Source organism: Melospiza georgiana, chromosome 18, assembly GCF_028018845.1.
Source record: "Melospiza georgiana isolate bMelGeo1 chromosome 18, bMelGeo1.pri, whole genome shotgun sequence".
NCBI classification, from domain to species: Eukaryota; Metazoa; Chordata; class Aves; order Passeriformes; family Passerellidae; genus Melospiza; species Melospiza georgiana.
In genome coordinates this window covers 11,155,687-11,181,852 of record NC_080447.1, presented here as the reverse complement: position 1 = coordinate 11,181,852, position 26,166 = coordinate 11,155,687, and the positions used below count along the sequence as shown (strand labels likewise).

General features: G+C 40.2%; 2 protein-coding genes across 2 annotated transcripts in view; one reads left to right on the top strand and one right to left on the bottom strand.

Moving 5' to 3' along the window:
• Window positions 1-23,562, bottom strand: part of GNAZ (G protein subunit alpha z) — a 49,768-nt gene extending 26,206 nt beyond the window's left edge. The window contains exons 1-2 of the mRNA XM_058037130.1: window positions 23,226-23,562; window positions 1,732-3,008 (exon numbers count right to left, since the gene is read on the bottom strand). Coding sequence (XP_057893113.1) covers window positions 1,732-2,454 — 723 coding nt within the window. The 5' untranslated portion in view covers window positions 2,455-3,008; window positions 23,226-23,562. The remainder of the gene's footprint in view (window positions 1-1,731; window positions 3,009-23,225) is intronic.
• The window catches only part of RSPH14 (radial spoke head 14 homolog), a 72,446-nt gene that overhangs the window by 32,384 nt on the left and 13,896 nt on the right, over window positions 1-26,166 (top strand). The gene's annotated exons all lie outside the window — the stretch shown is intronic.

The window sequence follows — 26,166 nt, the reverse complement described above, 5'->3', positions numbered from 1 at the left end:
AGTTGTCCAGGCAGCCAATAGTTCAGGCATTATTTCTGTTCTCCTGTTCTGCTCTCTGGTGTCACTACAACAATCTCACCCTCAGCAGCCTTCACGACTCAGCTATAATCAGAACCCACAGGGTGCAGAAATGCTTTCCCCCCCATTTTTTACCAGATCTGTCAATCATTACTTTAACGCATCTTCAATAACGACAGAGTTCATGCAGAGCATTTCTCCACTTCTGTCAACAGGATCACAGAAGTTTTCATATTCATACAGATCATTTGCTCAACTTTCACAGTTTATAAATCAGCCAGATTCTTACATGCTCTCTCAAGCAGTAAGTTATGTTTGGCAGTAGCCTGGTTTTATTTAGCAGTTCTTTTCACCACAGATACTACACCAGGAAGCATTTTACACTCTGCAACTCCATCATTTGTAGGGCTTTTCTCATGAGTGGCAGTCTCAGTGTTGCAGTTCCACTAATGTACCAATGTAGGTACTATTGTTGGTCTTGTATGGACCAATGCTCATAAGGATTTTTCAGAGTATATTGATTTTTTTCCCTTTCAGGTAGTTATTTTTGATTTTTAAATCTGAACAGTAAGGCAGAAAAAGTCAAAAAAATTACAAGAAACTCCTAGTCAGGGTCTGATGTAAAATGCTTTTCCTAATATGTCTTAAAATGAGGAGAAATAATTAGTGGCAATGTTTCTCTCATGTCAAGAGGAGGTTACTAAACAAAAAGCAGATACAGAAATCTGTTACAATAAGAAGGCACTAATACCAAGACGAGAATCTCCAGATAATGAAGGCTAAGTCCACACACAGGACAGTGGAATGGCTCATCAAAATAGTACAGAGAAGAAAATAGAAATGCTGTTTATAAACAGTAAAGTCACTACAGAAGATAAGAATAGGGAAATATTATATATGTGATAAGTTATACCAACAAAAAAAGGCCATCATTCATTCCTACCCACAAACTCCCTTCTCTTAAACAGCATGTTTTACAAGACTGTCAAAAAAAATTTCAAGTAAAACCCCTGTGAAGCTTAATTCAGGCACTTTGAAAGTCACAGCAAACATACATTTGTGTATCTGTAAGCATTCATCTATTTCCCATGGCTACTGTATTTGCATGCTGTGAAAATCAGAAGCTAACAACATTAAAGACCATTAAAGGGGAATGGCTGTTCTTTGGACAAGGCAAATTAGCCATTTACCCAGAAACAGTCAAAGAAAATTTTAAATATAAAAATGTCATATTAATTAAAAACATGTTTAATTAATTTTAAAAATTAATTTCATCCCAAAGTCCTATTGAAAATCCTGGGGAAAAAAGGGAAAGGAAACTGTTACTTACTATTATTTTACCTTTGACATTTCCCAGGACCTTCATGGTGTCCAAATGAACCATCCCTGTACACCAGGATGCCACTACTGCCTACCTTTTTAAGTGGTGTTTGAAGGAACAGTTAACCATGTAAACTTTTAGCTAAAGGCACCAAAAACATTAAAAATTGGCTGACATGTGAAAAACACCTCCATTTCCCAAAAGTAACATTAAATTACTAACTCTGTCCAGTGGGGAAAACTATCCAAATAAAGGAACCATAGCTTCTGGGTTTTCCTAATGATTGGGGATTACTGCCTTGGGAGGGAGAGAAGGAGGGGGAGATAAAAGACCAAATACTGATGAAGGAGAAAGAAAAAGGAAAGAGAACAAGGAGCAGAAGGTGCACTTACTGTTTGGTTATCTTCATACAGCTTCAAGTCATACCCACTCAGCTCCACACAGAAAATTATTGCTGTAACCCCCTCGAAACAGTGGATCCACTTTTTGCGTTCAGATCTCTGTCCACCCACATCCACCATTTTGAAAGTCAGCTCTTTGAAGGTGAACTTATTTTCTACAATCCCTGTGGTCATGTCCCGAGACCTCAGAATATCTTCCACCGTGGGGATGTAGTCCAGGGCGGCGATGCGCTCCAGGTCGTTCAGGTAGTAGGCAGCGTTATCCTCCAGGTGGTACTCGTTGGAGCGGCAAAAGCACTCCTGCACGCCAGGGTCTGCCCACAGCCTCTTCATCACCCCCAGCAGCTCAGGGGTGATCTCCCCTTTGCTCTCAGCTGGGCCTGTCAGGGCAAAAAGCTGCACTGCATCGTATGCTCTGTCAGGATTGTGGAATTCTATCTTGAGGGTGGCCAGAGCCCGAATGATACGTGTGAGAGAGTCAATTGCATTATAGATAATCAGGGGTTTGTATTCCTTACAGGCCTCCAAGTTAAAGCCACCACTGTGAATGATTTTCATCTGCTTTACAATAGTGCTCTTCCCAGAATTGCTGGTGCCCAGGAGGAGGAGTTTTATCTCCCTCCGTTGTCGCTGACTTTCAGAGCGCAGGTGGCGGTCAATCCTTCGCGACCGCCGCGCTGCCTCTTTCTCCTCCGAGCTTTGCCGACATCCCATGGTACAGCAGGCAGGGACAGAAGGGAAGGGTGCAGACTGGCTCACTCTCTTGGCTTCTTTCAGAAGGATCTGTGCTGTCTTTCAGTCCTCGTGCCAGGTACACCCGAATGGAATAAAGGTCACTATCCAGTACCTGATGATCCCCGATGCCTACAGCCACCTAATTGAGTCCCAGCAAGGGTGCAAACCCATGGAGGTATGCAGCCACAGAAATAGTCTCTTCAGCAGATCTCATGGCACTCCCCTTTCTGGTGCATGAACTGTGGCACATTCCTGTTAGTGACGGGGCACTTCCCTTTGCCACAGTTTGTCTAGAACCATCAAACACCCATTTCTGTTCTGCATAATGATTTGGCTGCCTTCTGTCCAAAGGTAAGGAGCTGCACTTTCGCCTTCTCTGCTCTAGCCTTTTCTTCTGATCGTGTTCTCTGGTTGCTGTGGTGATGCTGCAAGATAAAGCTGAAGCTCTTTTCACTGGTACTGTACTTGTTTTGTTTCTCTTCCCCCACTTCTGCAGCTGATCCAGTTCAGCTCTGTAAATCTGTGCTTTCCACCTGCCAAACAATGGGAAAATAAATGAACGAGAGACTCTGCTTTCTTGCAGCAAGCCACTCACTTTTTCTTCCACTTCTAGACTTCTAAACCTTTTATTATGCCAAATGGAAAATACAGATGGAAAAAAACGTAAAGAAAAGCAAATATCTGAAGTTATAGTAAAAGCATAGGGACAGCTGAAACTTGCAAACGAAGAAAATGTGGTTTCTGAACAATAGTAAATCAAACCTCCCTTTCAGCCTTCTGTGTTTTATTATCTAAACCTACATGAAAACAAACAGTGCTGAGCTGTGCCCCAGTTTCTCCCTCAGCAAGAGCTTATGGCAGTGCTTCTCCTGCAGTTCTGTTCTGACTGGTTTGTCTGAAGTAGAAAATGAAAACTCACAATTACTTTTCCCAATCTCTCTATTTGTATCAATATCTTGTACTCAGACAGATGTCCTCCTGAGTTTTATTTCATCTTATCTATCTCCACTGAACATTTAAATAACTAAATTAAGAAGTAAAAGACACTGATTAACTTTGCTTCATGAATTTGAGAAAGGAAGAGTTACTGATCCTTGTAACAGCTCTTTTCTTTTCTTCCCCTTGGAGAACAGTATTGTTAAACACAGTGCCTGCTGCATCTTGCTTAATCAATAAAGAAATGCAAACTTTGTCAGCTTTCCACAGCCAAGCTAAGTGGTTTTGAGTCTCCTCTCTTTCCATTTCAATACAGGAAAATTCTGAGCTACAGTAAAAGAGACCAGTGACTACAGGGTGAATTTTTCATACAAGAAGCACATGAAACACCATCCCAAGCAAGGGCAGAGAGCTTTTCAGTGACTGTTAGAGCAATTACTCTTTCCCAGATTAGAGTTTAAGCCTGCTAGCTGGAACTCTGCAGAAGGCAGCAGCAGGCAGCAGTTACTCTGGCAGAGGGAAAACACATTACTAACAGCTGACTGGTGATCATTTGCCTCTCTTCTAGGAAAGGCTTGCTGCTCCCACAAAGCTCTGAGCACAGTGGGCAGCAGAATCACAGATGTCACGGCCTCCTCCCCAAGAGCTGCCCCAGCACACCTTGGCTCCTCTCCTGCTGCCTGCTTATTGGGCCTGGAGGCTCCTCACCGAGTGCCTCTGCAAACCAAAGCACACAGCACTGAGATCCTCACAGAAACTTGCAGTCTAGTAAAGAAAACTTTCTACTACATTCTAATAAAACTAAGTCTCCTAATACCATTTTCAAAGTTGCCCTACAAGCATTTAGAAGTTTTCCCGCTTGAACTTACCAATATTTAAAAGTAGATGTGACACTAAATTAAAATACATGTTAAACAGAATGATTCCACACTACCAGGAGAGAGACAGAATGTTCCAAGCCACATGTTGAGCCTCAAGCTATTGTGAGAAAAGTAGAACTACAACTACTTGCAACCTTGTGTACTTGACTTTCTAACTAACAATATTCTAATGGTTTTTAGAATATGGTTAGAATTATATTCTAAACTGATCTCACTCTGAGTTGTTCTAAACTATCCAGTCACTACGGAGAGTCACCTCTCCATAGCAGTTTGAAATGCTTGTCTCTTGTCTTTGCCTGTAGGGACCACAGTGCTTGAACAGCCAGGCAGTTTAAGCATTCTGGATATTTTAAATGTAAAGACATTCAAATCCTTTGCCCCAAATCCTTTGCCCCAAGAGCAATGCATGTATTGCTCTTACCTGGTCTGAAATTCTACAAGAGAGTCTTAATATCAGCTCTGTTTATCATACTTCTCTTTGTATGGCAGGACATTAGCTCACAAAGAACAGATTAATCAGTGAAAAATTAAGACTAGTGTACACATTAATAGAATTGTAATTAGCACAACTTTACTTACTCTGAAGATGTGGAAAGGAAAACCCTCCCAAGTGAGGAGTTACACTTTCTTCAAATAAGTCACTTTTTCCAATAATCACAGAAAATGAAAAATTAGAACTGAGGAAGCTGTTTCTTAATGAATAACCTTCTGGCCATGCAGAGAGAAAGAAATTTCTGCATTAGATATCAGGCCAGATTCTGATTTTACTTATATAAAAATCAGAGCTGCTTCCACTAATCTCAGTTTTTCTGACACCTTCAGGACATTCAAACTGGATCTCCTTTAAATCCTCATCATCACAGGCCTCATTTCCATGTCATTGATAAAACCACTTGCTGAATTCTTTATGACATTTTCTATGTATTGTGGTGATTACAGGTGAAGGATTTTGCAAGTCCCTCTCTTTATTCTCTCAGTCCCATCCTGAACAAAAGAGGCTTGCTAGCAATGAGCAGCAAGAGGGCACCTACTCCTGCCAAAAGGCAGCAGTCTGAGGAGCAATCTGGAGATTTTGAGACTATATAAGACAAGCAGATCATTTTAATACTACATGTTGTTTGCCTCAAACACTTATGACAAATGGTTGGGTAGAAAGACTCAGGAATAATCCTTTGTTTTCATTCAGCTCATACATTCTGTAGAGTATTTCCTGTTGCATATTTCCACAACACATTCAGATGCATCATTCATACTCCACAGTGTTTTACATATCAACTATTTTGTTTGCCATTCATTAATATGTTTAACACCAAAAAAAAACATAAAGTAGGATCTCCTTATTGTAGGAAGGACCAGGAGTATGTAAATACACATTACTTTTGCACTCTTGAATTCCTTTTTTTGTTTGTTTTTTTTCATTCTTGTCATTCTTATTGCTTACATTGGATATCACTATTTCAGATGTGATTTTCAAGTAGTAACCCAATGAGGTGATTATGTTGTTGTTTTGTAAAGCAGAGTAGTACATTCTATTTTCAAATAGGCACTACAGTAAGAAAGTTTGGTGTAGTTGAGTAAATTCTCCCATATACAGTGAAAAAAATCTCTCATGTTCACAATCAATACTTTTTAAAATTCAGGAAACTTCACAAACTATTACATTACTGCACTTTACTGCCCTGGCTACATGCAGATGAACTTCCTCTTACCAGGTTTACCTTTCCTTGGAATACACTCAGAAAATAAGGCAGTCTAGAATTTGTTGGGTTCTTAAAATCAGATTTCATATTAAACATGTGTTTTATGGCTCTAAGTTTCTAATTAGGTAAATGTATTTTCAGTTACTCTAGTGGAAAGCCGCGTTGCTTCCTTTCACTTGCACACTTGTCTAAAGTTTGTTTAAAAAAATCTTATTATTCAAATGACCAGATGTTACTGTATCTGTGTGTCTAAACTAACATATTTGCCTTCTCCTGACAACTGAAGACTCAGAACATTAAGAAAGCTTGGGGTTTTTTAGGTCTGATGATAGAGATAGGCTATTTTGTCATCACTAGAATGGGCAGCTTTTCCCACAAGATAAGAGTAACATGCCCCAAATCCTGACCTAACTGTGATCTATTGCCACTATCAAAAGAGGAATGCTACCAATTCCTGGAGTGGGAAGGACACCTGAACAAAATTGGTTACTGGTTACTATTGGCACTGGTTACTATGTTAAAGTGTTGAAGCCCATTAAGCTGAGCAGCTGTTTAGTGCTACCATGTTCTGACCACCCACTTGTGGCCAATAAAACCAGTCATTATTGTTGGTTTCATATCTAGGCTTGCTCTTTGCCCCTATCCATCACTCCTGGCTTGTGCAAACTGATCTCTGTGTGTGCAATATAAACACTTATCCCTTTTCCAGCATGTTCCTTCCCAAGTTATGGCAGCAGAGGGAGAAGAGGCACAGGGAAGGAGAATGACACACCACCAGAATTCAGTTGTAAACACTTCCATAAGGAAAGATCCAAGTATTGTCTCTGGATTCATTAACCACTGACACATCATCGTGGAACAGAGTTTCAGACCCTGCCTGGGAAGATGCATCCCCCATGATCCTGTAGAAAGGCAGTGACTCCTAAGCTGAGAACAAAACCAGGGGCTGTGACTGTCATAGCACAGAGATTGCACACAGCATGCTGCTGGCAGCAGGAATTCCAGCTGGAGTTGTAGGCACAAAGCTGTATTATCCCTCAAATGCAAGTGATCTGATAATTTAGCTTCATGACCACCAGCCCACTCACACATATAAAAAGCTTTTACACCCATGTAAAAGCAAACTCAAACTCAAATCTAGCAAGAAGTGGCACAGAACTCATATAAGACTTACAAGTGTAAGCCAAGCTACTGTAATCAGTTTCTAGTGATTATACACATCCACTGAGAATTTCTGTACTTTAACAAAACCTTATTTCTGCATGTTTTAACTTTCAATCATTTTTATACTATTAATGAAAGAGAAGAAGACACAAGGGAGTGTGATATATCAGGACATACCCAAGGCATTTACTGAGGAAGAAATCAAGTGTTCTACTAAGCAGGTTTTTTTGAGAGAGAGAGAAAAATAAAGGAACTGAGGCTCACAAGAAATGGGGAAATTGGTCCAGATTTTTGGATCTGGGAAGCATCCAGGAAAGAGTCCCAGACATGCATGCTGTAGAAATACAAGGTTGAAATAACTCCACAGAAATTAATTTACTATTTAATGTAATGGAGATTTAATTCCATTTATAGCAGAAGTTATTTTAAAACTGGGGCTACAGATATTACTGACATTCTCTTTATACAATCACCGAAACCTGAAAGACAAGGAAGTATGTTCAAGTTATGATAAAACTTTCAATTACACATTAAGGCACTATAATCCCACCCAAAACAAAGGATGGGCCAGATGTAGTTGATGGACAAGAAAACAGCAGAGAAAGCTGGTGTATCTGAGGTTTATTTTTTGCAGCAGTTAAAATGTGTATTCTGTTAGTCAGAGGAGTGAAGGAAGAAGTGTCATTATTTAATTGGCTGAGAGTTTGACTGGACACTACCAAATTCTGTCCCTTTTTGTCATGGGCATTCTTTGTGATGTCAATTAACTCCCTTAAGCACATCTTTTCAAAGATGATTTCTGCTTGTCCATTTCTTAGATACCAAATTTGAGATACTGTTTGTGACAAAGAAATGCGCTGAGTTTTCAAGTATAATCAGCCTCAGTGATTGCTGTGCTCTAAATATTTAAATATTGAATAAAAAATCTTTTTTTACTTGATCCATCTTGATCTCTATTTGAGAAATAGGACCTATCCTCTATACCAACTCCTCAAGACAGAGCCAAGAAATAATTAATATCTGTGCAAAAGATACCAAAATGAGAGGAATAGCAAAGTGAGTCAAGAAATGCAAATCCATGGCACAGGACCTCAGCCACAGTAAACAACACCAAATAACAGAAGCTGCTGTGTGAGGATGGGATTGTTACAATAAAGGTTCTCAAAGGTGAAAGGACATAGTATAAAAATGATTGAAAGTTAAAACCTGCAGAAATAAAGTTTTGTTAAAGTACAGAAATTCTCAGTGGATGTGTATAATCATTAGAAACTGATTACAATGATTAAAAAAAAATAATTCAGAACTCAGTCCAAGGCAGGGGATGAGAAGGGCACTGATCAGAACTGCTGCCATACCATGAACTCCTTAGTGTCAGCAGCACTGATGGTTACCAGCCCCAGCTGTTTCAGCACCCTTGCAGGAAGAACAATTGGTAGGTCCATTAGGTTCTCATCTGCTGATTCCCACTGTGATTTTAAAGAAATACTCAGATTTGTGGCACAAAATCTGAGCTCAACTAATAGAATTGCCACCTAGGGATACCATTCTGTGATACATGGCAGAAGGAATTTTTATCAGGAGATAATGGAGAACCCAAAGAAAATTACTGTGTAGGCACAGACCTATCAGTGTATGACTGAGTGTGCCTGACATGGGATATTATTATATTCATTAGCTTAAACATCTTTGTCTATTGTTTGGAAAATATCCAACAAACTTTAGCAGTACCACAACACAAGTTATGCTGGTCAGGGATATCCACCACTATATTATCACCCAGCTAAAATTTAGCATACAGGCTTCATCCAAGATTTAGGGAAACGTACAAATTTTAGTGAAAACATAGTTTTTCTTATAAACCAAGCATTCAACAAACATCTATTGGTTATTTTTCTTTTAACTGTGCACACCGCACTTACTAGAGGAAGTTGGAAACATAAATCCTGTGAAGCATTAATACCTAAAATACTTATTTAAATTATGACCTGTTTTAGCAACATCCACAAACTACAGTGAGACAGGGAGAAGAAGCACCAGCACAAGCAGACATGAGACTGACTGACTCTTGACTAGAGGCAGGCACTGCCCAGTTCTGCTCTCAGCTGCATGGCCAAAGCCCAGGGCAGAGGCAGTGGCTGCACAGGGACTTGCTGTGCTTCACAGCAGTTTGACTGAACCAGACTCTGCCACAGTGGCTGCTTTCAGGGTGACCTTTACACTGGCATCAAAAAGCACCACAAGAACAAGAATATTACAGTGGGTCTAGCAGTGGGTGAGCAGGAAATCCTGGCTGCTAGACAAGGGTGAGAAGAAACAACACACACAGCAGCTGCTTTAGGGACATCCAAACATCAGACCCATTTAAAAGTGTGCAATAAAGCAGCAAACAAAATGCAGCAGCCACTCAGTGTTTGTAAGCACTCAGTGATAACAGCAGTGGAGGTTATGTCTTCATTAGTGGGACCCATAAGCCTTAGATGGGTGATTCAAGAGGTAAGATTCACTATCACAGCATTGCTATTTCATGAATCTTACAAGGCTAAGGAGAGCATTTTATAACAATTTTTTAAAAAGCACTAGTAAACATTAGAATTTTTTCATGAATGTAATGGCATATTTCCTATCACTCATACAACCTTGTTGCACACAATACCTTATGAAAGATAATGGAATTTTGGTAGTTTGAGCAAAGAAATTTTAAGAGGGATTTGTAACGGGAGAACAGTATAGCCTTGTAAAAGGAAGTTTCTCTTCCTGTGCCTTAAAGGTGACATAATAAAGCACAACCATGCATGCTTTAGCTGTTCCAGTGACAGGCACGAGCTATGGGAATCTCTGCAGTGAGAACATGAGTCTGGGCACAGATAACAGTGTCCTGAAGGCATGAGGTTTGTTTAATGCAATAGAGAAAAGCAGCCAGTGGAGATTCAAAGATTGAAACTCAAGGCCAAGCAAGAGGGAAGGAGGAGATGCTCCAGCAAATGGGAATCCTGGAAACAACAGATGAGTTTTATGTGTGATGATGCACAAAAAGCATCTTGGAGACAGAAATACATCACAACTGTTCTGCTGGTTTTAAGGGAAAGAACTGGAGGAAAGGCAAAGATTAAGGCAAGGAATGAGAGAATAAAGTCACTGAAGCTAGGTAAGATTTCTTAGGTAAATTGAATGGTATATTCACAGGAAGCCAGAAATCCTGTATCCATAAAAAAAAGAAGGAAGAGATAGCAATAGAGGAAGGAAAGATGAGGCGAGAAGAGCAGATGGGCACATCTTACTATATCATACTGGCATAGGATCAGCAGAAATCTGCACACAGGGAAAAAAAAAAGAAAAGAGGGAAAGGATTGACTCAGAATCTGTAAAGATGGGGCTGCACATATGGAATTTAATTACACTAGGAGAAAAAAAAAAGGGGAGAATAAATTCTGGGTGTTCACAGTGGAAGAAATTGCGTAGATCATCAGACTCCATCAGAATGGCTTTGCTAGAGAAAGGACATTGTTGGGAGTGATCAGGACTGGAAACCTGGCAAGAATAGACTTACAGGGAAAGGCAGAGCAAAAGGTTTTGGAATGAGAAGAGCAATATACAGGAACCATTTTAGTAGAAGTAATAAACACTGAATTCACGGGAAGGCTAGGGGAAAGCAGGGGAGGACTGGCAATGTGATGGTTAAAGCTGGAAACTAAGCAACAGAGAATGAGTAATGTTTCACAGAGAACAAATCAAAAGAACCTCAGTGAATGAAAAAACAGAAAAACAGACATAGGTTGAATGAGTATGCAGGAGCAGTAAGTTCCCAACATGAGAAAAAGTCAAAAAAGGATTATAGAAGATTCACATGAATTGTAAGGGAGTTCAGAGGCAGCAGCTCAATGAAAGCACGAGAGGAAAGAGCAACAAGGTGCAGAGAAAACGTTGAAGAGCTGGTCAAAATGGAAGAGAGGAAAGCAGTACAGTGGAAGAATAAAGCAAATAGTTCTCATGATGGGAAGGACAAGGGAATCTAGGGAAGGACAAGAAAACTTCAGCACTTTTGTCAGGTTATTAACCTCACAACAAGACAGAATCATGGATTAAAATGCTGTTCCTAATACAATAAAAGAAAGGAAGAGAGTGTCAATATCAGCACAAAATGCAGGACTATCATCAGGGATTAATGGGGTAGGTAGGATAGAGAGTATTTTCCACCCCTAGGCCACACATAAAATTAACCATAGGGACTATGTCAGAAGGTATCTACATCAGAACTGTGGATTTTCTATGTTTCCTCTTAACAACTCAAATTAAACATTATTTTATCTGCAAAAAGGAGATGAGAAGTGGAAGAAGTATTAGACTGCAGTCCAGGGCCAAAAAAATAAATCCCAAGAGGCTAAAGAGAATCCACGATGTTCTCATCAGTGTGACTCATGGGAGAGGACTTGGATGCTACCAAGCACAGATTACAGCTGCAGCCTACGCCTGGTCTCATTCTGCTTCTCTTTTGAAATTCAGAAGCTTTGACAGTCGTACACTCCTGCTGCCTGCAAGAGCTTCAGCAGGTACACCTCAGACAGCTGAGCTGTTGTTGGAGCCACTCTCTAATTCAAAGGACCTTTTTTTATAAGATGAATATGAAGGACATTACCCATGTTCTGGTTTTGATATGAAATTGCTTTGTGCCAAACACAGATATATGTTACTTCACAGAAAATTGCTCTGCAACCAGAAACATTTAAGTGCAACATTGTACAAGAGCCAACAAGCTCCTGGTTTCAAAAGCCAGGCCAAGCCATCATTTTGCCAGCTAGATAAAGTTCTGTAGAGGCCTATAGAAACTAAGTTATTTATCACTCAAAGAGAAGTAAAAAGACCTTGGTATCTGATGCATCAACTTCTTTAGCTCCTATTTGTCCTTCACTGACACCTCCCCCTGAACAAAACCAAAACAAAACACCAACACGAAACCCCACCACCGATAATTGCTGCTGCCAGAAAGAACCTAACATCCTTTTGAGATTTAGCAGCCATGAGGATTTCTCTTCAGCCTCTCCTATCAATTCTCTCCCTCTGGAGGGGTGATCACGCCCTCCTCACAGCCCAGCTGCAGTTGCTGCAGTTCCACACCCACCAGCACACGCACAGGGATCCCAGGCACTCCCTGCTGCCTCCCAACTCCCGACTGACTCTAAGCAGCTTATGTTGAACGTACAATGAATATTAGAGGACACTGGTGGTTAAATTCCTTTCATCAGACTTTTAAAGAACTCTTTCAATAAGCAAGTTGGTCATGGATAGAGATGCAGGTTGCAGATTTGAAGAGGATGAAGGCCTGATTTATGCAAAAAGTGAAACTAAAGGTGCAGTGCAAACATCTCTAGCAATAGTCTCAGTGTGCTTTTCACCACTTGTGCTCTGAAGAGCTTAAGCTCCTTAGATAATGTTAGGTCCTTTGTCTTATTCAACCTTGCTTTTCTACTGAGATGAAAAATGTTTCTATGTGGCACTAAATGAGAATGTAAAATGAGTTGGAGGAACTTAAGTCATTATGGTGAATTGGCACCCTATGATAAGTGACACTTCGGAGTAAGGGCATTCATAGTTCTTCCTCAGCAGAAACAGTGACAGTATTTATTAAGAGAAAATAAGAGTAAAAACATTTCAAACCCTGTAAAGTGCTGTGGCTGTGATCCACTTTAAAAGTAATGGTTTTGTTGACTTCAGTAGGTTTTGAAATGAACCTGTATTTGGTTTTGAACAGGATGAAAATAAAAACAATGTATTTAACAACACTGCAAGCAGGATACCAAAGTGCCAGCAATAGAGACTGTTTTACTGATGAAAATTTAGTATTCAATGCATGATTCATACTCTTCATATATTGGAATATCTACGGTGAGAACTTCTGTAAGAATAGATACCAAAATAGTTTAATTTTCAGCTCCCCGCTTTTGTATGATCTCAGCATGACTGTATTTCTAGGAAATGCTGAAGCATGATCAGTATCATTGTGTTTCAACATTAATTTCTTGCTCTGTGCACATGTTCCCAGCCTGGCTTCTGCAGGTATTCACTATGTTTGTTCCTAGTTTCATCAAGCTTGGAAAAGCAGAGGCCAGATTTGACCACATCCATTTTGAGTCATGCTATGACAAGACGTGGTTGGATGGCTTCATGTATTCATAGGGCTATACTGATCCTGTCAAAATAGTAGATGGCTTTCATATAATTCAAAGAATATATTTTTTGTCTATAAAACAAATACAAAACATTAGGTATTGTATATTGATTACCATAAATTACTCTTAAAATGGATAAGTAACAAAATAAACTGCTAAATCTAAGTCCATCTTCTGAGGAAGATGGACTTTTAATCTGGGTATTTACTGTAACATAGGAGTACCATGATTTAGATTTAGCTGAGTAAAGTTGTTATTTTTCAGCCTCAAGCAAGCTTGTAAATTGTTATTTTTTCCTTAAGCTGAAACATAGGAATGATATATGGATTTAATTTTGTTATTAAGGATAAACCAAAATCCAGTCATTTTTCTTGATGTTTTATTTTTCATTGGTAACTGTACTACTACTAGTAATATCAGAAGGTGTAGCTTCCAATTTTCTTGCACATACTGATGTTTTTTGGTGTTCCATTAACACTACCAGTACTTTTCTGTCTATATATGTGTGGAGAGAGAGAGGGGGAGGAGGGCAATCACTGCTCCTGTTCAAGTTGTGTTGCATGTAAGGGCATTCTCATCATTCAGATATTCCCCCCCCCCCCTTTTTTTTAATTCTCTGTAGTCTGCAAACTTCCTAGTCATGCAGCCAATATGTCTATATTTTTACTTATCCTTTAGCCCTTCAATTCTGTCTCTAAATAATCCATCTCTCTCCTGTTGTACAAGTTCTCTTTTGCTGAGGTCAGAAAAGTTTCCTTTATGTATCCCACCCTAACTGGACTTGTCTCCTCCTCTTTAAGGTACATAGAGGTCAGCTCACCATTCTGAGACCCTGATAATTTCATTCCTTTTGTTTGAAGCAGGCTCTTGAATCATGTTTTGGGAACTGATGTGTTGATTTATGAGACTACACACATGATCTACTGTTACTGTTAATAGCAATACCCCCAAATTTTGCTGTTTTTCTCTGCATGAGGCGGTCCTATCAGCTTATGGGGGAGCCTCACTGACCAGGCAAATGTGCACCACCACCCTCACAGCACAGCTTTAACAGCAACATCTCAGGTAGTTGCTTTTCTGTTCCTTTTACTCTCAGTGACATCTCTTCTTGACTCAAGAAGCTGCAGCACTAAAATTATCTGAAAGCTGAAAGGTGCTAATCGAGCCTTTCGTTTATTCATTATTCAGCAGTGGATCCTTAGTTATTCATTTCTCATATTACCAGGAAAAAAATACTTCTGGTGACACTCTAGCCTACTATTAAGATGGCACATATAGCTGGAATTTTATCGCTGATGCCTAACTATTCTAGTTAGCATTCTGCATTTCCCACAGATGAGATATGCAGGAAAAAAAGCTGATGACTCACCATTTTATTTCTTTTTGCTCACTAAAAATCTACTGTTGATATTACAGTAGAAGCAGCTCCGTGAAACAGGCACAAATCTGGGACATGAAATAATGCATATGGTGGAGGTTACCCACAGCACATCCAGCCTTCAGCAGAGGGGCTGGGCATGAATTTCTCAGCAAGCCATATTGGGTCAAAACAGGGCAAAAGCTATTGCAGCTGTAGGGATTCCAAATCCACCTTAAACTCACAAAGCAGATTTACCAAGGGGAGAGGATGGGAGGGAAATATCCACAATGTACAGCAGAACAATAATTCATCTTGAGAACTTCATTAAAGGACTACAGGGACATCTCTGAGGGCACTTGGCTGAGTGGGGTCTGTATTTTCAGTGCTCTCAGGTACCACTGCTCAGGTATCACACTATTCCTTGACTGATAACTACCAGGATAATTGTGCCTAAAAGCACAGCTTTTGTTATGTTTTGGTTCATTTACAGCATACCTCAAGACTTTTAAATTGAGGGTTTGGAATCAGTATTTTAGTAACTATGAAAAGGGATACTGCCTTTTAAAGCCCTCTCTGACTTTCAAACAACTTTTGCATCTCTGTTGTAGCAAGGCTAAAAAATTCCCCCTCAGGATGCATCTTAGTAGTAAGAGAACAACCCACAATCTACCCAAAAAAGCTACAGGCATAGGGAAAACAAAGCACATAAAATTTCTTACTTCTCCACTCCAGGAAAATGCCCGATAAGGTGTCTCCCCTCCTCTGCCAAAGGCACAAAGGCAGGCAATGGTACAGAGCTCACAGCTGGTTCAGCTTTCAGCCCAAACCCACCTTATAGCAATTCCAGTTTGGTTTCAATCTCCTCCAGCTGGCAGCAATCCCATCAGGATGCAATGCCACTGACACAGTGGCAGTCTCCTCATCCCAAAGAATATTATGTGCCAAATAGCTCAGGAGAAATAAACCCCAGTTTGTGTCACCTCTGTGCTGGCTGAGGGCTCAGGGCAATAGGGAAACCTCCAGTAAAAGCTCTAAGTAGTTTTGCTCTGTTAGACACAGGAATTACACTGAACAAGTCACTGAACATTGTCATCATGGTACTGTTTGTGTCTCCTTGGCTATTCTGAGAATTTTTTTTTTTTCAGTTCATCAGAATGAGGTACAATTTTGGTTTGTATTTCAGATTCTCATGTCCACTCTCAACTAGCGCTCTGCACAAAAATAATTTTAACAGTCCCTTCTCATTTTTTGTGTTGATTGCAGGAGGGAGCTCATTGGTAAAGGTGACATTTCTAAAAGATTTTGCAAAAGTTAAAAGGAAGAGCCAAGTCCTTGACCTCTTGCACACCTGTATTATTTTTGAAATCTTTTAATCTTGACCTTCTATTTCTTGTATAAGTGGTTGATCACCACATGCCTCTGACTAATCCCAACAGAAGCTTAAGAAACTGTAGGGAAAAATTGTATTTTCTATGTATTTTGTGACTAGCTAAATCTGAGAAAACATATCCTTTTAAATTACATCTTAAAAATTATGGAATCTATAATTGATGATTCTGATAATAAGATGCAGACACCAAGTGAACAATGAGATTGATGTACTGTTAACATTCCTCCATCAAGTATAAATCTTTGCAACACAGATAAAGACAGATCATAAATGCCATGTCTCAGAAATTCCATTTGCACCATATCTCACAACTGAGTAAGAACAGTGGTGCATAGATTGACAGCATTCCATCTGGTATCCTTTAAAACAAACAATTGACTATTTTCTTGAATTGACTTGTTTATGTAAACTTTCAATGAGGTCTGTGAATAATTCTTGACAGGTTAATCATGAAAACATAATGTATCCAAAATGCAAGGCTACAGTTGTATAGATAAGCTTTGATGAGTTACAGGCTCCTGTCATTGGAGGTATCCAACAGCACAAAGAAAATACTGACTGAAAATACCTGGAGACTGTAATTGTGCTGCTCACTGAGAAGTTCTCCCATCACTTGGTAATTAAGTTTACAATATTTAAAGGATGTCCCCGAGTTCCATATGCCTGTGTGCCCAATCTCCCCTTCAAAGCACACTTCTACTATAATGGGCATCACCCATTTCTTCCAGATCTATTCTCCCTAAATGATTTCTGAATTGGAATATTCTGGTATTTTCTACTTGGGGTTCATTGCCTTCCAGTCTCAGAAGACACAACTAGAAAAGCAACATAAAGTAATCAAAAATACACAGAAACTCAAACACTTCTAGTCTTAATCTGGGGGAGAAAGGCATTTTTGTGATCCAGCCTTTATTGTAGAGTCAGGTTGGGGCTGCCTAAGCCACAGTGTGGATTAGAGCAGTTTCCAGGTATGATCCCAAGAGGCCACAATATCAGTGGCTGTTCTTGGTTTCCTTGACTGCAGAAGTGGGAAAAGGGTAGAATTGCTATGCCATGGATACAGCAAAGAGAGAGGTTTTTCTTGTCACAGACCAGAGTAATATCTTCTGTAAACATTTAATTTTAGTTTATAACCCACGTGTGCTGACAGAGAACTGTAAGAGATCCAATAATTCAGTTCTTTGTCTATATGGTAGGTTATTACTGTTATTACTTTATAGATGTTTTAACTTCTGTTATATAGAATTTGCACCATTCAAGACTGCAGGGTACAATGAGGCCTCTCTGGAAAAAGGGAGAATTATAGTTTTCAGTGTTAAAAGTCACTGGTTCCTACCTCTTCCTGATGCTACTTGATACTTTAATTTGTTTAGACCATTGTATATTTACTTGACCTGTGAGAGCAAATAATATTGTGCTGATATAATACTGAACAGCACATCAGCCTCAAGTCTTGCCACATTTAAAACAATTGTTGATCCCTTGAACCTAGTAGCCAAAAATTTGTTCCTGTAACTTAAAAAAAATTACATCAAGTCTTCAGTATTCTGTTGCTTTTTGTGAGCACACATGCAAAAAGCAAACTTGACACATCTGTGTAATCACAGCTATGAGGCAAAGTTCAGATTTGCTTTCAGGAACATTCACAGCATGAAATATAATCAGAGGACTTATTGCACATCTAGTCAGGGAACAGAAACAATATGATAATAGACCAATTGTTCAAATTTGGAGTAGGCTAGCCTTAGAATTTTAAATACCTGCATAAATGTCACTGAATTACAAATTAAGGTGAGTTTATCTGTTCATGGACATAGATGGATTGGAAAAGAGATTAAAAACATGTGTCTGAAATGACTGATTGAGGTGAGATTCTACCATTACTGAGCAATATCACATGGAAGCTCAATAGGTTCTTAGCAATGGTAAGAATATATGAATATCTTCCCATCACAAAATGGCTTCTGCTGTGGTACCCTGAACTCTGCCAAATTTAAAAGGTCAGGCACAGAAAGGCATCTTGAGAGAAAATCTTCTTGCCAAGGCCTGTTGCAACAATCAACTTGCTGGCAGTACTGAGAGATGCTCCTGTGCAATGGTGTTAATTCTGCAAAACTAGTTTGTAATGGATTTGGTTAGCATCATATGCATTAATTTACTGAATTGAGTGCTTTAAATGATATGGAAAATATTTCCTGTAGTATTGTTTTGAATCCTCTCCTGTAACATAAACACTAGAGAGGGGCAACAGCCAGTATCCTGGTCTTTCTTTCCTCAAAAGACATTTAAAAAACCCCAACTCTAATGCATATAAATGTATAAATAGATATTATACATCCAAAAGAAATCATATTTTGTTAACACATTCGAGTATTTGTTTTATATGACTTCAGCTGGCAATATTCAGAGACAGAACTCTCTACTTGAAAATTCCAACCTAATAGCTGAAATTGTATTATCTTCAGAAAGATGTTCCCTTAGCTGGTAGGAAAGTATCCTTTTGAATCATACACACTTTTCTCTTTTAAAGGAAGGAATATAATAACCAGGTGCATGCCCCCTCTGAACAGCAAGCCCTCTCAGAGCTAAACACCCAGCTGGGCTTTTGTTACTGTGCCATGACACTGAATTGTAATCAATTCAGCTCCACTGTGTTGTTTCCTTACACAACACAACTGTGTCAACTCTATTTGTACATCAACACTTGCTATGCTGCCTAATTGTATTTGCATTCGTGCGGTTTATGGAGATAAAGGTGCTTATTCCACCTTGTCTGGGTAAGATTTGAAAATATAGAAATCAGGCAAGAAAAACACACTGGGAATGTGTGCTAGAATACTGCCTGGAAGAATTGATAAAAGATTTGGATTGCTGGTGCTGTTCCAGTGAAGCCTTTCCAGTGCCTTGGCCTAACTGTTGTTGAGATAACTCTGAGGGGGAAGGCAATGCCAGCCCAGGAAACGGGGCAGGGCGGGAGGGAATGGCAACTGCATTATGACTTACAAATATTTATGGTGAGCCATGAAAATATCTTCATAATTAACTAGTAAATCTTGGTTAAACATTACATTATAGACAGTGAGAGTGGGATTCATCTGTGCAGATTTAGCATCTGCATGTAGGTGGCTATCTCAGAGCTACTCACTCAATGCTTCCCTCAGAGGCAGTGGAGAGGAGCTGTCATTTCCAGAGGTCAGCTCTCATTTACAGAGCTCAATCTCACACTAACATGGTAGTCAGAAACTAGTCTAGGTAACTCCAATGGAGAAATCTCTTTTTCTTCCACCAGCTAAAAGGGAAGCCTTAACAACTACTCCATGTGTACATGTCCTTGTTATGGACATCTGAAAGTGATGAGAATAATTCCTTCCAACTGCCAAGTCCAGGCAATTACTATTTCATAAATCCACTGTAAAAATAATGGATTAACCAATTGTAGTTCCTATGAAATTATTATTTACTTTCCAGTCATTATTTTTCATGTGTGTGAGCAAAACAAATACTTAGATTTTCTGGATTTGCCTCTTTAAGTTTTTCTGTTGGCCAAGGTGTTGACTGGTAATCCAACAGGTTATTTCTGCAATGTGGAATCATGTGGAGGTGTTATCACATTTGTCTTTTTGATGTGATGGCTTAGGAATCCAGAGAAGGAAAAACTCTCTGGTATAAGGGGCTTACAGAGAAAACAAAAGGCAAATAGGATTTGTTGGGTTAAACCGTGTTCCCTAATGATTCACTGGGTGTCCAATAAATAATAAAATGGGATTCTGAGGAGAGTTGAGCTTCTGCTGAACCACAGAAAATGCTCTGAGCTGAAGAAGTGAAAAAAAAACCGTAACAACCAACATTTAGAGCTGTTATCTTCTGAATTTTTGCCATGTGTTTTGTTAGTTGTGAGTTTAAATGTATTCAGTAGTAACCAATGTTTGAATCTGTTCCTTCCATCCAACTCCACCAGTGCCCTTCAATGTTAAGGAAAAGCAACAGTTCACAGAAGAATATTTTCTCTGTAGCCTTCATGTCAAGGGTTAAATTCTGTCCTTGATTCCACTTGAAAGCTGAAACAACTTAAATTGTTAATATGTATCAACTCCTGAATCCAAAACAGAATTTATCAAACGGTATTTAACCCTTCTCTGTCATCTTGTCTATTCCACATGCCTTAAATTGCCAGGGAACTTTGCAAAGAGAATTGATTTTGGTTGCTTTGGAACAGTATAGTTTTTCTTGGGATTATTCTTTCATCAATGTAATAGTTGAAATTTGGACTTCCTAATCACCATTCTTGAATTCTAGAAAGTTTAATAAAAATGTGAACTCTGAATATAACATACAAAATATAAGTCATATTATCCTCTCAAGTAAGGGAAGGGAATCTGTTTTAACTAGTAATTGATGTGGATTAATTCTGGATACTTTGGGGATCACAAAGAACAAAATTTAGCCTTTTTAAATAAAAATGGGACAATTCTCCTCTGTAAGTATTAATATGATTTCATGCACATAGGCCAAGATTATGATCTTTAAAGGCCTTTGAATAACTTTTCTCTCAGGAAAAAGAAAATAGTTGATTGCTTGTGTAGAAACTACTACTGCTGAGGGTGGGTACTGTCAACCTTAACATGGGAGTAACACTCCCATTTTCTCAGCAAAAAAGCATGATTCAAATAACTGATAATTTATGAATTAGCTGCAACCTCACTAAAACCAACTACAAAACTGTTCAACATTTCTGTTCCTAAAGGCAAGGGAGAACCTGATCAGTGCAACTGTGAGTGCTGGGCTCTCTCCAGCTGAAATAAATGACAAAACTTCCAGTGACTCCTGTGAAAGCAGGTGCAAAACTTTAGCAGAAATAGTCAGATTCAACTCTCATTTTCAGGTACATAAATCTGAAGAATCTCTTCTGAAATAAGTGGGATTACTGTGATTTAACCCAAAGGAATTGAAAGTATTTTTCTTTAATTCATGGAGGGGGAGAGAGAAAAAGGCATCATTGCCTTGTATTGCCTCACCCCTGTGTATCAAGCAAGGCTGCTGTCAAAATCCTTATCTGCTTAAGCTGGAGAGGAAGAGCTGACTTCACCATTGAAGGATTTGAGCTTTTATTACCTGCTGAATTTTCTGTTATCCTTATCCCCTTCCCCACTGCTTAGCAGGTAGATTCCTTAAGAAGGGACAAATTTCAGTTTCTATCTACACTTCTTAAAATTTAACATACCTTGTTCCATCAGTGCATAGTCAGAACTGGTCAGAACATAGTCAGAGACAACCAGAACACTTTCACTTCAGTCCCTCAGAGCTACCTGGCTGGTTATTTTTAGATTATCAACACTAAATTCAAAACCAAGGTCTGCAACTGAAACACGAAACTGTTCTGGAGGCTTTCAAAATTCAAGGTAGTACCTGCAGAAGACTTATTCAACTCTTCTCACCAGTGGCCTGTGGAGTGACAAGCACAGAATCTCAGCCAGAGGTGTAGCATTCTTTACGTAGCATGCAGAGTTTATTCCTCTCTGTATTGTCAGAGTGAAATTTCCATGCCTTGCACAGAATTAATCAGCTTTTCTTCCTTATAAGCATACATATGTACACAGAAGGGCTTTCTTTGAAAATGCAATCAGTGCTTTGGTAACAAAAGATAGCATGAGTTTTCCTCCTAAATATGCCTTATAACTAAGAGGTTTTCTTTTGATTACACCTGCCACTGGCTGCTTGAAGATTGGATCTTCACCCTTCTATACACACAGGCCTCTCCTCTGATAATGTCCTTAATCCAAGGGCAGGGATCTGTGCTTTTTGCATGATAGCTTCCAAACAAATGATGTGATGGAGACAGCCACATTAATGGCAAAACACACTCTGCTCTGCAGAGCTGTGTCTGTTCAGCTGTCAAATCTGTGCCTGTTGAAGAAAAGTGAGGATTTCTGCCTGTAACAGCACCTAAGGCATCAGCTCGGACTTCCAACATCTATATTTATAAAGTCAGACAAAATTTCCCCTAAGTCCAAAATACACACTCACTTTTTGCCCCTTTGTGATCCACAAGTAGGTATTCAGAGCACCTGACCTGCTGTTGTAACCTTTATGGATGAAATGTTGATGGCCACCCGAAGGGTGTGACCCACAATGGCGCGAAATACTGAGCCCAAATAAAAATCAATTTTTGGGTGTGAGGCTATCAGAAAATGGCTATAAACAAATATAAAGAAATGCTGGAGGGAAATCTAGTGATATTTTTCTCAAATCTTCCCAGGAAAATGTTGAGATAGGTCAATATCTTGCAGAATAAATACTGCAAGAAGACACATTAAACGGCTTCTACAGTGAAACAGCCAAAAGCAGATCAGATCAGTTCTATGAGCAGAAATTAAACTGACATCTATTTGTCTGCAGCTCTCTCAGCTAACATTGAAGGCTTGGAGGTTTTGTGTATGAAGCACTCTCCCAAAATGCAAATGCAAAGATATCAAAAAACTTGTGGTTCACAAGTGCAGATGGGAGCCGTCCACAGGTGCAGATTAATATGAACCCTCCTCATTCCTTCACATGCACGGGCACACACGGAGAGGGAACGCATCCAGGCTCTGCAGAGCCACACATCCTTCCAGTGAGCACATGAGGCTGCTACCAGGAGCACTTATTACAGAAATTTGGCAGCAGGAGTATTTTCTGATAGAATGTTATCCAGGCTGCATTTCCCTGGGAGGAGGTGCTACATAGCGTGGAGGTTCTTCTCCCAACAGGCAGAATCTAGCGGATTATCTTCCTGAATCATTAAGGGGACACAGCAGATCTTATTAAAGCTCAGGTATTGGCTATTAATGGGTTACAATTCAGGCTAGGAAAGGGAGACCACTTAATTTTTAGAGGAAGGGCCCAAGCTGAAGCAGTAGCTAATAGAAGGCCGGTATCCCTTGAGAAGGTCATTTTCACTGTATCAGCAGCCTGCCTCCCCTTACTATTTTTTGTCTACACACAGCGAAATGTTCCTACCTCACAGTGACACTCATATTTTTTGTCCAGCAGAAGCATAGCTTATTGTTTCAAAATTACATCTTTTCCTGCTGGCTATAGAAGTGCTTTTTCTTATTTTGGAAATGTTCATCACTGAACTGATTTAAGAGAGAAGGAAATGCGGAATATTGCACTCACCTCTCCAGCACCAGGCAGGCAGCCTCCACCTCCTCAATCCATCAGTACAAACGCTCGCATCCACTGACGCCTCTCCTCTGCTTTGGCCCTTTTTCACATCAGCATCTGTGATTTGCCGAGCAGACACACCACGACTGCAGGGACTAGCCCCGCAGCCCCAGCAGGAGCAGGAACCTGCCCTTTCCCATCTTCTCCCTGGAAAACACAACCGTAAAAACCCGGGCTGTTCTAAAGGCGGCCGTGGGAGCACTTGTCCGGCGGCCCCCCGCGGGAGACAGGGAGGTGCTGCTCGCTCTCGCCGGGGAGCGGGGCAGGGGGAGCGCGGGGCTGGCGCTGGAGGAGGAGCCGGAGCCGCCAGCCCGTTTCCACGCCAACGGCGGGGGTACCGCGGGCGGGGCGGCGGCGCGGCCGGCGGGCGGCTCCGCTCCGGCTCCGGCTCCGGCTCCGCTCCGGCTCCCGCCCGGGGGGCGGCCGGGCCCGCAGAGCCCCCGCAGCCCCGCAGCCCCCGCCCGGAGCAGCGCGGCGCAGGAGGAGCCGGGCGCTGTTAGCGAGGGGTTTGTGCCTCTTCCCCGGCTCGTTCGCTCCGCTGCTCTCCCGCGTTACATAATGTGCGGGTACAGACGTGCCGCGGGCTCTGCCTCTGCACAACCGCATCCGCACCCGCGGGTCCATGTTCGCTGCGGCGCGGCACTGCCCGGCTCCGGCAGCGGCTGCGCTGCCAGGGCTCATTTCACAATGCGTGGTTTAGGGCCAACCGGCCACATACGTGTTGGAAGGATACGGTCAAGGGTAAAGGGAGAAAAAACAGTTTCTTTACTTACACGGAATTTATCTACTGTTTGCTTTCCGCTTCTACCGTCACTCAGCTGCTCTCAGTACTGGGCGTAGATTTTTTTTCTGATTTTCCCCTTCTGCCTTTTGCATTTGTGTATGTGTAATTTACTACAGCTTTTTTTTTTTTTTTTAATTAACGATGAGTATAATTTTCTTTTTATCTCATTAATGGATTTACCCAATTCATATTTTACGTTTTTCCTAGTGTCTTTTTCCTTTTGGCTACAATACTAGTTTGCATTGTTGAATCTGCAGCCCTGATCAAGTAGCTGATTTCTCCCTACACTGCTAATTTTATAAGCTTGATTTGTAACTGATACACTTCTGCTGGAGATAGCAACAGAGACTCACACACAGACGGGATGCAGGCATTTTTTCCCACAATAAGGCTAACATAATACAAAGCAGAAAACATCTGATTCCTGTAAATGATATCACTTCCAGTACTGATATTATCAGCAGAGCTGTAGCATTGATGAATTATAATAATGAAATAATTCCATGTAAATATCAGTGTACCATATTGAGAAAATTTTCCTATAATTAGGAATCTTAGGTGTCGTTCACATTAGAAGAGTTTGCCAGTACATCTAGACTGGCAAACTTGTTCTAGAAAAATTTGTTAGAAAACAAATGTCATATACATAACTTATATTGTTCTCCCAGCAAAACAAGAATATTCAAATCATAATTTTGACCTGCTTTAATAAAAATATTTCTGCAGCCTTATTTTGAAATTTTAGCTTTCAATATACATGCACAAACATCTCAATGCATTTAGAAGATCAGATAGAGGTCAATTTAAAACTTTTAAGTGTTCTGTTTTTCATATATACTCTTTACTTGCAAATGCATAAATCCCTGATATAGTTATGTTGGCAAGGGAATAGAATAAAAAAAAGTATCTGTGGTAACTGAGTAGTCTAGATAATAGGATAAAAGAACAATAACAAGGTGTACAGGTTTAATCTGCAATTCCATAAAGAACAAGTAGTTACTATAGAAACTGTCACATTACATGTATCTTTAGCATAGTACTTGATATGTGAGAAAAGGCATCTTGCACACACTAACCAAGTGTGGCAGAAATAAAGCACCAAGCACCACCACCCTGGCTGGGACGATCATCGTTCACATGCTGTCTACAGAGAGAGCAGCTTTAGGCACTTCCCATTGCTAGAACACAACACCTGCTTTCCTCCAGCTTTGAGGGAGGCACCAGAGCATAGATCAAATGTTGGCACTGAAGGAATTACAGACATGCAGTACCTGAGTAATGGGACAGCTCTGAGAAGTTTAGGAGCTATTATTTCAACACTATCATATGGAAGCTTGCTGTTGATTAATGGCAGAGTTAAAAACCAACTTGTCTGAAAAATGCCTCAGCAGATATGTCTAAGTTTTCTTCAGTTTTACCTTGTCCTGCATCCAGAAATTATCAATTAGGGCCTTTCAGCATGTATTGATTGCATTACATGTAGCTAAGGTCCCACAGGAATTTAAAGAGAAATAAGTCTCCAAACAGCCTGGACAGGTGATTAAATGCCAAAGTCAAACAGCACAGAAATCCAGGCCCTTAGCCCAGGACTCTGAATGTTTTGCTCTGTAAATAGACTGAATGCACAGAAATAACTACAGAAAGTGAATAGTTTGTGTGGAAATACAAAGAGTCATTTTAGGGACCTGTGCAATCTGACTGGATTTCCATTTCCCTTTCTATGCCACCATTTTTGCCCCAGCAGAGCGGCTGGAGTTTGGAGGGAGCAGTGTTTGACTGCTGAGGTGCAGCACCCCAGACACAGCTCCTGGGCTCGTTGGCTGCACCAGTTCCACTCAACTTGCCAGTGCTATTCATTACCCAAAGGCCAAAGCCCTGCCTGTTCACTGCTGGATCAATCAAAATAGATGCATCCTTACATGTTTATTTTGAAGACAATAGTGCTAAAACAAAAATGTGCTCTTAAGTGGAAAATCCCATAGGGATTTTTCTAATCAATTACCCTTTGTTATACCATGACAACATGAAAATATTTATGTGCACACATGCAATGTTCTTGGTGAATGTACATCTCCAAATGATAGAGGGTAAATTGAGAGGCCACATCTG